Source organism: Oryza sativa, chromosome 6 (genome assembly GCF_034140825.1).
Source record: "Oryza sativa Japonica Group chromosome 6, ASM3414082v1".
Classification (NCBI taxonomy): Eukaryota; Viridiplantae; Streptophyta; class Magnoliopsida; order Poales; family Poaceae; genus Oryza; species Oryza sativa.
The window spans coordinates 5,754,040-5,766,904 of record NC_089040.1 but is presented as its reverse complement, the minus strand read 5'-3'; the positions used below and the strand labels follow the sequence as shown (position 1 = coordinate 5,766,904).

The window sequence follows — 12,865 nt, the reverse complement described above, 5'->3', positions numbered from 1 at the left end:
ATGTTAAAGCAAGTAGAATATACCAAACAGAAGCCTAATATACCTAGATGCGACAAGATCCTAACATAAAGGGCAGATTTAACATATAGATTAAGCATATGGAATAAAAGTAGTTAAATCAGATAAGATCGGCTGAAACTCCGATACTACCCTAATCGGCAACCAGAAAGCAGGCTAGAGATTGCAATTCTAAGCATGACTTAATAGATCAAACTCAACTGATGCAGCATTAAGTATGAAAAGAAGAACAATATCTAGACAATCAAGCCGCTGGAAGTTTCATAGAGTGGTAGATATATCACATAATCTAAGTTAACGTCATTATCTAACCTAATCGGCTGCCTTCTATTAACAGATGTTAGCCGATTATAGGTTAGATAAAGATATTATCGAAGATTATGTGAGATATATGATAACTCGATGAATTATATAGACAAGATTAGAGTATCATGAAGATGGAAGCACTAATCCTGAGAATATAAGTCATCATGACAAGTTTTACCTCTTGTTGAAGATCGAAACCGATGCAGCTCAACCCGAGAGTACGAACTCGTCGAAATAAAAGTAAAGCAAAAAGGGTGGCGATGCGCCGAGATTGTATTGGATGTCTTTTTTTTACATAGGGCTCGGGTCTATTTATACCCGAGAATTACAAGATACGTCCATAACAGACACGACTATTATCTCTAACAAACTCTAAGATACCATAAGTCTTTACGGCAGACTTTTGCCCAAATATATCTCTAAGGAAATTACATAGAATATCCTAATTAATAGATACAATTGCCTTCCCAGGACTCTATCCATGCATGGCAATCATCTTGAAGCACATCAACTTGAACCCGATGACGTACACCAAGTCATATTATCGGAATCGGCTGTATCGGCTAACCCCGTCCGACTCGAACTCTGCCGACCTGACATTAGCCGATTTGGACTGCAGCCGATTCTTACTCTGTTCCCGCAACGATTTTCATCTTGGATTCCACTTCGATCTGATCTTCACCTCTGATGCCAATAGTGATAGAATTTACCAAATTTGGTTGTTAACAATCAGGTGATACTTGTGATGTATCAGATGATACCTATCAGGTACCATGCGATTCTTACCACGCGGTGGGTGATGCTTGCGATGTATCAGGATCAGGTATCATGCGATTCTACCACGTATCAGGTGATACTTGCGAGTTATCAGATGATACCTATGAGGTATCATGTGATTCTTACCACGTGGTGGGTGATGCTTGCGATGTATCAGGTCCTGATACCTAGCCGGTATCGGGTGATACCTATCAGGTGTCATGAGATTCTTATCACATGGTGAGTGATGCTTGCGATGTATCAGGTCCTGATACCTAGCCGGTATCGGGTGATACCTATTAGGTATCATGCGATTCTACCACGTATCAGGTGATACTTGTGAGGTATCAGATGATACCTATCATGTATCATGTGATTTTTACCACGTAGAGGGTGATACTTACGAGGTATTAGGTCCTGATACCTAACCGGTATCAGGTGATACCTATCAGGTATCATGCGATTCTACCACGTATCAGGTGATACTTGTGAGGTATCAGATGGTACCTATCATGTATCATGCGATTTTTACCACGTAGAGGGTGATACTTACGAGGTATTAGGTCCTGATACCTAACCGGTATCAGGTGATACCTATCAGGTATCATGCGATTCTACCACGTATCAGGTGATACTTGTTAGGTATCAGATGATACCTACTTCCTCCGTTTCATATTATAAGACTTTCTAGCATTATCCATATTCATCTAGTTGTTAATGAATCTAGCCATATCTAGATGTCTAGATTCATTAACATCTAAATGAATGTGGGCAATGCTAGAAAGTCTTATAATATAAAACGGAGGGAGTATCAGATATCATGCGATTCTTATCACGTAGAGGGTGATACTTATGAGGTATCAGACGATACCTACTAGATATCAGGAGTCGGGCACTAAAGCGTCGTCGCCGGTGGTCCCACCGTCCACGTCCCACGCCGGAGCTTGTCGCCGGCAGCCACATCCTCCACCATCCGCGCCACGTCGGAGCTCATCACCGGCGGCCGCGTCCTCCGTCATCCACGCCCCACGCCGGAGCTCGTCGCCGACGGCCGCATCCTCCACCGTCGACGCCACGGAGCTCGTCACCGGTGGCCGCGTCCTTCGTCATCCACATCCCACGACGGAGCTCGTCGCCGACGGGCGTGTCCTTCGCCATCCACGTCCCACGCTAGAGCTCGTCGCTGACAGTCACATCCTCCACCGTCCACGCCACGTCGGAGCTTATCGCGGGCGGCCGCTTCCTCCGCCGCCTCAACGAGCTAGCCAAGTGCATGCTCGTCGTGCTCCACGCCAACGACGCGGCGAGGGCAGCACCTTCACGCTCTACTTCCTCATCTGCCGTTGCGTCCATGCTGGGCTCCTCCTCTCTTGCGCCGGCACCGGAGCTGCCGGCAAGGAGCTCGCGGTCGCGCGCAGGGTAGTGCGTCGACGGTGCGGGCATGGGCGCCGTAGCGCCGCCGCCCATGTCAGCCATGCGTGCGTGCTGGAGCGGCACCGTGTCCTGTACAGGCTGCTGCTGCTGCTCGGGATATGCATGGTCAGATATCGCTCCTCTTTGAATAAGCAAGTGTTCCGTCCGGATGGGATTCTGATATGTAGCATTCCCGTTTTGTTAGTGGTCATTCCGAACAAAGGAATAACTCTTCTATTTTCCTTTCAATTTTTTAAGATTATCTCGAGTCATATCAATTTTGGAGGATTTCCTACGTGAGATCCAATCTCGCGGAAAAAATATCGTTATGCCTATCTCTATGTTTGTCTCTATTCAAAAGAATTATTCTTTCAGTTTTTTATGAGGTGTAAGGCACTTGAATCTTACTTTTTTTTAACCATGTGTTTTATTAAAAATCCTATGTTTAGAAGGAGACCGGAAAGTTGACTTAAGTCTCCTCTGTGCTGTTTGGATTACAATGAAACACATAATTTGAAAAAAAAAAGTAGGAATAAGAAAACTACAGGATCAGAATGACATGTATGGTTACTCGAAAAACAAAAGAATGACATGTATGGGTAAATCCCACATGAGTACCAAACAACGGAATTTGAAACATGTTTCCTCCATCCCAAAATAAGTTTATTTTTACTTCCCACATATACCAATACAAAACTAAAAAGATTACAATGGCCCTACTTTATCTACTCATAATGTAATTGTCCTTCACTTTATCTACTCTCAACGCAATTATTCTTATTTTTACAAACTCCGATGCAATGATTACTAAAAATGAATTTATTTTGGGATAACTAGGAGTTAAAAATAAACTTATTATGAGACACAGGGAATATTTTGTTTGGATGATTCATAGAGATCGATAGAATTAAGATCTTTTCATCTATTTCACTGGATTATTGAATGAATTATTTGCTCCATCCTCTAAATCACACGTTTTCTTAAAAATAGTTTTTTTAACTGCATTGCTTTGACTATTTGTTCTAAGTTATTTGTTAAGTTTATTTTTAAAGTATTTAATTTATTCATATAATAAAGTCGATAATCTAGTCAATAATGAAATAGGGAGAAAAGAGAAAGATGTATTAGACTTTTTATAGAAAAATAAAATACGGGTTGAACTCCTGGTAAAATTTTCAATAGAACTAATGCATAATATAGCAATCCATGGAAATTTGGTATGCTCAGATCTTTTTTTTTTTCCACACAACACATATATGGGGAAAAAATCCTAAGGTTTGGAATCATGTGAAGGCTGGATTTTTCACAATTTGGTAATTTTGAAAAAGTTATTTCACAAATAGACCCCTGAAAAAACTTATCCCCGAAATGGTTATTTTTGGGGCGTCGTCGTCCAACGAGACAGCGCGCCTCTCTGGCGCCGCCCCCTTGCCACCGTGGTGGCTAGAAACTGACATGGCAGGGGGAGAGCACGAGTACGAATGCCACTCTTGCTTGCTCTTGTTCTCTCTCCCCTCTCCTCAAATTCACTCAAGATCATATCGGTAAGAGCATTTCTATTCTTCGTTGTTTTTGTTTTTCCTATTGTCCAAAAAACCAAAAATTTAGTACATTGTTTTTTACATCCTATAAAAAGTTTTTTAAAAAATAGGGTTTGTTGAGTTTTTTTTCTTTTACATTCGAGCGTCCTTCCTTAAAACAGACATAACTTTCTCATACGGACTCGGAGTCAAGCAAATCATATATCCACGGACTTCTACAGAAAAAGTTACATCCATTTCTCCCCGCTTCTCCGGGTTCGGCGAAATTAGAACCTCCAAATTTTGCTTGCAAGATTGTGTTTTCAAGACGAGAAGCTTTTCGGTAGAGATTTGGAAAATTTTACAGGCTACATATTTCATCCATTTGAGTTTAACTTTTCTATGGTTGGTTCTTGTGTACTCCTAAATATGAAAAAATATCAATAAAATAAATGAAAAAAAATTGCACATCCCTCCTCTACACTAGAGAGATGGAAAAAAAATGGCGTGGGTGGGGTATGGGGGGACGGCGCCAGCCTCATTAGCGCGCTCCCCCTGCCACTTTAGCGCTGACCCACCACGTTGGCAGGAGGACGGCGCCAGTGACTTTGGCGCCCTAAAAAGAACCATTTCTGGAATAAGTTTTTTCCGGGTGTATTTTAGGAAGTACAATAAATCTAGACATATTATCGGTCCAGATTCATTGTATTAGGAAGTGTCCCATCCGTCCAAAATCCTTTATATTTTGGTATGGAGGGAGTAAGTTTTTCAAATGGACCAAATTGTGAAAAATCCATCATGTGAAGGCTCCTTAGAACATAGGAATTGAAAAACATATAAACAGAAACAGTATACTAGGAATCAGATGTCATGATCTATGCAATCCTACACCGGAATCGCAAACATATGGATCCACACATGTTATTAGGATACTCCACGAGAAACTTGCTAGAATTTTGGAGAAAAAATATTACTAGAATAAAGTTGAGAAGATGAAGAGAAGAAGTGCCTTAGACTTGAAGGAAATCAAACACGAGATTTTCTACATGCATCCAAACACGAGGAAAGGAATGATTCCAAAGAAAATTTGCTAGCCCAATCCTACCATCCAAAAGACCATTTATAGGCCTATACGATATGAATCATTTGAAAATCCTATAAATTTCACTTGTTCCAAAGGAGCCCTGAAACTTCAGTGAGCTCCTAAATTGCGCTGGGACAAGTCAAACACACCTTTCTGAAAAAGTGACAATCGCTCGATATGCAAAAGTATCAAACAGGGCATATCAAGAGTCCAGACGGTTTGAAATCAGGCAGAGACACTAACATATTTTGGATTCCCACAGTTCAAAATACATTTAGCATCGTGACAGTAGTTAGCAAATGATTTACATAAGGTCTGCCGTAAGCACGAGGCAAAGCTTCCTTTGCATCTCTTAAAACTAAAGCTGGCAGATAAACAAAATAAGTGTCACCAGACCTAAGTTTCTTACATGATCATCAGCTAATTCCACCGAATTAGGCATAAATTTGGCACGACAGAGTCGTCGTGCAATCTGTGCAGCACAGCACACCGTGTTAGGGCCTTGTCAGTCAGCAACCAAGTATAGGATGGGTTGATCAGCCTACAAAATGGACATCGCACCTATGTATCCAGCTATGTACTCCACCAAAATGCACCTGCATCACGAAATTAGTTTTGTCAGCAATTATTAATATGAATAAAAACAACTGTAAACATTCAAAGAATATTAACAAATTTATTCTCCAAATTGAAGTTTCGGAAGACTTAGGCACGTAGTAGAATACCAAAACTGTGATGAGGATAAACATGAAATAAGGGCAATGAACTGAAAATATCTTCAGTGCTTTGGTTCTACATAGATTTGAGTTGCACACACAAAACCTGCAGCAGCTTAGGTCAAGTATAACATGAACTTTCTGAAGTAAAAACCCGATGAGCATTGCAAGATACTGTATCAATAACTGAAGGGATTAGACGTGTGTAGGAGTAAGTTTGTAGTGTAGCATGCCACAATTGGCAAATGGACAGTAGGGTCTTATTAAGGCTCCACTGTTACTAGCCAGAATGCCAGATGTGAATATGCAGAATATATGTAGCATCCTATACTAAAATGGCAACAAAGCATTAGACTACCTTCCCAATGCCAGTTTTGCTAGGAAATGACAAATTAAGCAAACTGTCATAGACACATTGAAATGACGCATAGGTTTCAAATGTCGTGACACTGCAAGAAAAAGGTTCTACGAATAACAAAATCCAGCTTATATCCACTGACAGAAAGCTAACATGGAATTCATGTATAGAAAGCTAGGCCTAAATTAAAGCTATTTTTCATAAAGAAGTAAAAAACAGAAATAATATCCAATGTGAGGTTGACAAGTGGTGCCTGGGACCTCTTTCCAGTGAGACGTGGTACTCTACGTAGCCATTCGTTCCCCTCGACCATGAGCAGTCTGAGCACAGAGACCAAACCTCTAATTTTGATTGTCTGGACAGTATTAACTATTCACTACCAGACAGCATTTACGAACATTCACCCCAAGTGTTGGTTCACTCCAATGTGCTTATAGTCACTGTAAAATGTGCTAGGCAAATTTTGCTTCCGATGCATCAGGTAGCCTTTTCAAAAGCATAAAAATCTTGCTTCCGGTGAGTTTGTCCCCGTCGACCCGTCCTCGGCATGTTCGTCGTCAGCGTCGGTGACGAAGTCAGCCTCCTTCAACTCCAACGCGATGAGGGAATAGCGGTGGCAGCAAGGCGCGGCAGCCAGTGGGCAAGACAAGGAGCAGGACGGCGGCAACCTCCTCTATCTCCCGTGCCACCGATCTCCTCCAACTCTGACATCACTACGGCCTCCTCAAGTCCTAGCGCAGGATGGGAGGCGGGGATGGCAGGGAGGGCAGCGCCCCAATCACCACCGGCGAGGCGGCACCGGTGGCACGGCGGTGGAGCTGGCCGTGGCCACCGGCGAGCTCTTCAAGCGTGGGATGGATGAAGAAGAAGAGCCAGAGGCATTCCCGTCCGGGATGGCATTTTGCCGAAGACACCCTGGTTGAGGATGGTATTCTAGAGAAGCCCATTTAAGCGATGGAATTCCAGCGAGTCCCATCCTATGCGATGGTAGATATGCAATTTTCTCGCTGTGAGATGATCAATCATCAAGCAAGTCTTCAACCAACAAAGATAAACCAAGATTTTGTATCTCATCTTCACCAACTTCTTCAAAATCCCAGTCCTCAAGGAAGGTGGCTTGAAATGGATTCAGCCCAACTTCAAACAAGCCCAAGCCCAACCCTTTAAAACCCCCCATCTATGGTGGACTCTGGCACTCCGCGTCAAGCATATCCAGTTGATTGGCCCAAAGCATGGTGGGGAAGCAATGGGCATCGAAGCATTAATGCATTCATACATTTCTTCAACACGGCAACACCAAAGGTTTTGGGCAGACTATTTACTGCATGAGAATAACCATCTTTAACATATAAAGAACAGGACAGCTACGCAAATTTGCATCATGATAACCACCAAAGTCATATAGGGAGATGGGCTAATAAATCTAGATTTCAGGCATGCATGAGACTCGCCTTACGTTTGTCATGAGACTCACTTGTATTTACCATGTTGGACATAGATTGGAATTCATGAAATTTTTGTTAGTGTTATAGTATTTCTATAAGGCGTGGGTGTTGTATATAATTAAGGTTTATATGACTTGTTTCATTTACCTTTTTGGCATTTGATTTTGCATATTGGCTAAGCAGGATATTACATATTATACACCTCGTTGAATTGATTAGCGGTTCAGTTATGGGATATAGGTCCCACTGATGCTATGAAGCAGGACTTGAGCATAGGCCAAACCAATCCGGTGGCATAAGACGTTGGGGGGGGGGGGATTAAGACGGTAAGACCTAGCCAAGATGTATGCAGAAGATAATGACCTACGAGTCCAGGACCATGTGAATGTCAAACATCCAAAGAGTGGATATACTTCTGTTTCCCATGTATTTGCATCAATTGCTGTTAGCATCATTGAGGACACAGAGGCATATGAGGCCCCAATTCAATGTCACGATGTACAAATGGTGATGAGCTAGAGGCTACATTGAAATTTTCTTTTCCTAAATTAATGTTGGCTTTGATAGCTTGCAAGGCTGCAAGGGTTTACACAAGGTATTAATGCAATTTGCATTAGAACTTCAAGAGACCAACATGGAAAAAAAGATACAGATATCTGGTAATTCAGCTTTCCATTACGAAAGTGTCAACCGCCAAATAGCAAACAAGATGGGAAACAGTTAACACGGAGGAAACAGGAAAATATTATGTTTTCAAATCAAAAAATCGAGTCTGATTGCCTCAGTATCGACTAGGATATCTAATCGCAACTAATCGGGTGACTTTCCAACTAATCGTGGTTAGAATCAAGTTGCCTTAGTACCGACTAGGATGACTTATCATGACTAATCGGCTAAACGCAATTAGTCGGACGACTTGAAAAATATTAGTAACAAATGGCACAACAGAAGAGGAAAGACAACAGAGCATAACCATGTGGGAATAGGTATGGTCATGCAATAGAAGCCACAGAGCAACTTTGTACATGAAAGAAGATGCTTCAATAAAATTCCCACTTAGGTCTTAAATCCAAGCTTACCTATGTTACTATGTAGCTCCTGCCTAACTCAAGATTGTCTGTATGGGTGTGGCTGAGACTAAAGCGAAACAAGAAGATGAATGTCCAAAGTGCGAAGCAAAAAAGATCCATGCAGGTTTCAACGGTGCTTAGGATAAGCAGATCCATCCATAACTAAACCAAGCAATCCATTATTGGACAGCGAAAAGACTATAGAGATGCAAAAGATGAATGCGCATAACACTGCCTACTCAAACAAATAAAGAAAATAAGTTCAACATATCAGGTATGCATAGAACTATGCATAATCCCATAGCCCATAGAACCGTGAGGTTCAAATCCAAGTGAAATATCTGTCTTCAAATATCAATCATCACAGCAAATAGAGTAGCATCTAAAATTCTAAACATAACCGATACAGTATACCTGCCAAGGTGCAATCATCAACTATTTAGCATCATTCAGTAATTTTCTTGCTCTCTTCATGCAATCATGCTTGACTTATAAGACAAACTAAGTTATGCATGCTCTTTTGGATTGGACAGTAGGGCATGCTACTCAAGCTAACAAGCTAGTTGATAAATTATATAGTTCATGCCAATGACAATGCAAAGCACCTTTTACCAAAGAGGCAAAGGCATAATGCTAACTGTGTTGCTACAGTACTTGCCAGATTCGTTTTCCTAGATTGGTAAATGGATTTATACTATATCTTAGCAATAATGCATGTATGAGTGTAACATTCTCCAAAAGGCTAGCTTTGGAGGTATCCTAGTTTGCTTTAGCAAGGGAATATTGCCAACATGGGGGCTAAATATGCCCTCGTAGCAACTATGCAAGCAACATGTAGTGAAAGTGACACGTTCATGCCAACTCCTGAGCTCCCAGAACACATCATTCTAATTGGAATGTGGGCATGTGGCAGAATTGAATATAAGTAGCAATTTAGCACTACCAATGCTGTTAAAGGCTAGCAGACATATGATAACAAATGTCATGAAAGACTGGTATATCAGGACTTCGCCAAAATGTGCTAGTTTAATTCTTTCACTATGTAAAATGAGTGATATTAGGATCGTAGAAGCCAACAACACAAAATTAACCGAAGTGCCAATACAGTTCAACTTTCCAGATAAAGTAAACCAGAAAAGGCACTTTGTCCCCACAATGGAAAATTTAGCACCCCAATAGTAAAGAAAATGTGATTTAAATAGAGAACATATTTTAACTTGATCCAATATTAAATTGAAGATGAGCAAGAAATGTAACCTAAATAATCAAATAATCCCAGGAAAGTTTAACTACAGAAAGAAGTCACTCACTTTTCTATAGACCAATACCCTGCCATAAAGCCCTACCATCAGCAGTAGCAAACCAAAAAAAAACTAGCTTATGAGGAAGATGCCATATTTTGCTAATGCTGAGAATGGCTATTTTGGCATAGTGGCTAGAGCTAGGATGGGAAAAACGATCTGGCGATATACTTGCAGCTTGCAAGTAGCCAGTAGAGTAAACCAAACAAAATTTGATACATTATTGAAATCGAGCCCCAATACTTTAATACTTCATGCTGGAGATTTAAACAAGAGGCCACAACCTTAACAATCTAAATACACACTCCCAGAGAAATTAACCTACAGAAGGAATCAAGGAAAAGACTCACTTTCTATAGACTAGTATCATGCTAGAGCACTACCCTTTCAACACTTGCAAATCCTGCCAGCTAGCCTATTACCAAAATTCAAGGTTATGCCAGTGATCTCAAACCAAGCTATTACTCCATAATACCGCCAAGCCTATGAGCCTAAAGGTAGGACAGGAATAAAATCAAAACTACCAGTCTACCAAGCAATGTAAACCAATGCAAGCATGCTCATTCAGGTAAAATTGTGTATTTGTGTCCTAGCAGTTGACACAACATGCCAACAACCAAAAGTACAGTTTTTTTAAAAAAAAATTGTACCATAATCCACCACTAAATTGCCGGCAACCAGAAACACGAAAAGTAATTAATCCAAGGCAAAGTTAAAAGTCCAGAAGAAATTGCTCACTTTCACAGAGCACATAGGAGGTGGAAGTTGTACCCCCACTTAAGGCCCCAGGCCCCTGACAGCATCGATAAGCATGGCGCAGACCTCCTTCGCCAAATCGTGCCGGCGCCCCTGCGTCTGCGTCTCCACTTCAAGCTGCCGCTTCCACTTTGCCTCAGCCATCCTACCCTCCTCCGGCCCAACCAGAGCCAACCCCCTCTCAAGCGAGACACCTGACAGCACACGCCCATTCTTCCTCCAGTAATCACCAAGCACCTCCGACACCACCGGAAGCCTCACCGAAACATGCAGATTGCCACCGATGTATCCCTCTTCGGCGTCCCTCTCGTCGGCCGCCTCGGCTGCATCCGCGTCGCCCTCTACAGCGGGCGGCGCGAGCTCGCTGCCCCAGAGCTCCGCGGAGAGCGCGCGCACCCGGCGATCGTGCGGGGTGGTGGTGGTGGCCTGCGGTGGGGCGTGCAGGAACTTGCTCTTGTTCCGCTTCAGCTTGTAGTACACCTTGGCCTGGTCGATGTGGGAGGAGATGGAGCCCCTGAGGGACTCGAACAGCGCGCCCATGTCCGGGAGGCGGGGCGCGAACCCGTTGCGCGCGCGGAAGGCGACCGCGGCCGTGAGCAGCGCCACCTCGTCGGCGTCGTTCCAGACAAGGCCAGGGCCGCCCGACGTGGAGGCGTGCCCGTGGACGGCCATCGCGAGGGACCGCGGCCTGCGCCTCCGCTCGCTCTTGCGCGACGGCGCGCCGCCGCCGCCGCGCGGGCTGAGGCTAGGGTTCGGCGCCCGCGCTGCGGGGCGGCGGTCGCCGGCGGCGGCGCGGCGGGAGGAGGAGGAGCGCTTCTTGGAGCGGGGCGAGGACGGGTGGAGGGGGAGCGCGGCGTCGGCTGCCGCCTCCGTGGCGGCGGCGCGCGCGGGCGGCCGCCTGGAGGAGGACATCGGCGGCGCGGCACGGCGCGGCGGGGAGGTGGGAGGGGGAGGCGGGCGATTCGAAAAAATTCGGGGGGGTTTGGGAGGATTGGGAATCGGGGAGCGGAAGGGTGGTGGTGGTGGTGGATGCGGAGAGGCGGCGGGCGGCGCGGGGATGGAGTCGCGTCGCGTCGCGGCGCGGCGTGGCGTGGCGTGGCGAGCCAGAAACTGTGAGCAAACAGTGGAGCGGTTTCTGGGCTTTTCGCGTGTACCACGACGCGACTCGTATATGGTGACCATGAGACCGAGATGACTGTTGATTGAAGCATCGGAGTGCGAGACGTGTGATATTTCGCAAAAATTGTTGAATGTTTCACGTGTTACACTACTGGATGAATAATGTTTTAGCGAAAGTTTTTAGATGCTTTATCACTTGAACCAAAAGTGTTTTAACAAAATACAACAATTGAAACATAATAATTGCGACACCAACAACATCGAATCAAAACAAAGTGAAACACCTTACTACAATAAAGTGCAACAAAATAAACAATAGACTACAACATTATTAAAATTCGAACAAAATAAACCAACCTCCTCCTTCTTCTTCTTCTACTTCGTCAAGCGAAATCAAGCAACCGATGTGGTGGGGGAAAATTATAGCATAGGGAAGATATGGGCGAACAAGCATGAGTAGGCGGTCTTGACCAGCTGAGGTAGCATCCAGTCCTAGCCGGCGACTAGGTCCAATGCCCTATGCTTTCTCCCTGTCCCTCATCGCCTGTCCTATATTGCCACCGCCGTTGTCATGTGGTCGCCGACAACATGGTTCAGAGCCTCGTCCCTATCCCACATCACCTTGCTCGATCGCCTCCGTTGTTTTGCACTAAATTTTTAAATAAGATGAACGGTTTAAGTCAATTGTAATGACTATAGTACTGTACGGAGTAATTCATCGTTCGTGCTTTCGGTCCGGTGTAGTTGGCATGAAAAGAAAATGGGACATTATTGTGAACATTACTCTATATAAAAAATGCACCCTATTAGCAACATACACAAAACGTCTTGCTGGCAGTAACCAAACCAGATAGTTAGAAAATCCTGCAACTCTGCGATTCCGAGATAATACAGCATGAAAAACTAATCAACACGCAAATATCATGGCTAATCATCAGCATGAATAGTGTTTTCTACATATGCATGGATACTGTAGTTAGCTACAACCTCACTGTATATATGC

At 43.7% G+C, this 12,865-nt stretch overlaps 1 protein-coding gene across 1 annotated transcript; it reads right to left on the bottom strand.

The window, feature by feature from the left end:
- Positions 1-5,331: 5,331 nt before the first annotated feature.
- On the bottom strand, positions 5,332-11,889 carry LOC9267640 (STOREKEEPER protein). Its single transcript, XM_015785819.3, has 2 exons — positions 10,726-11,889; positions 5,332-5,693 (listed from the first exon to the last, which is right to left on the bottom strand). Exon 1 carries the CDS (start codon positions 11,653-11,655, stop codon positions 10,765-10,767), a length of 891 nt encoding a protein of 296 aa, XP_015641305.2. The 5' UTR covers positions 11,656-11,889; the 3' UTR covers positions 5,332-5,693; positions 10,726-10,764.
- Between the last annotated feature and the right edge of the window lie 976 nt (positions 11,890-12,865).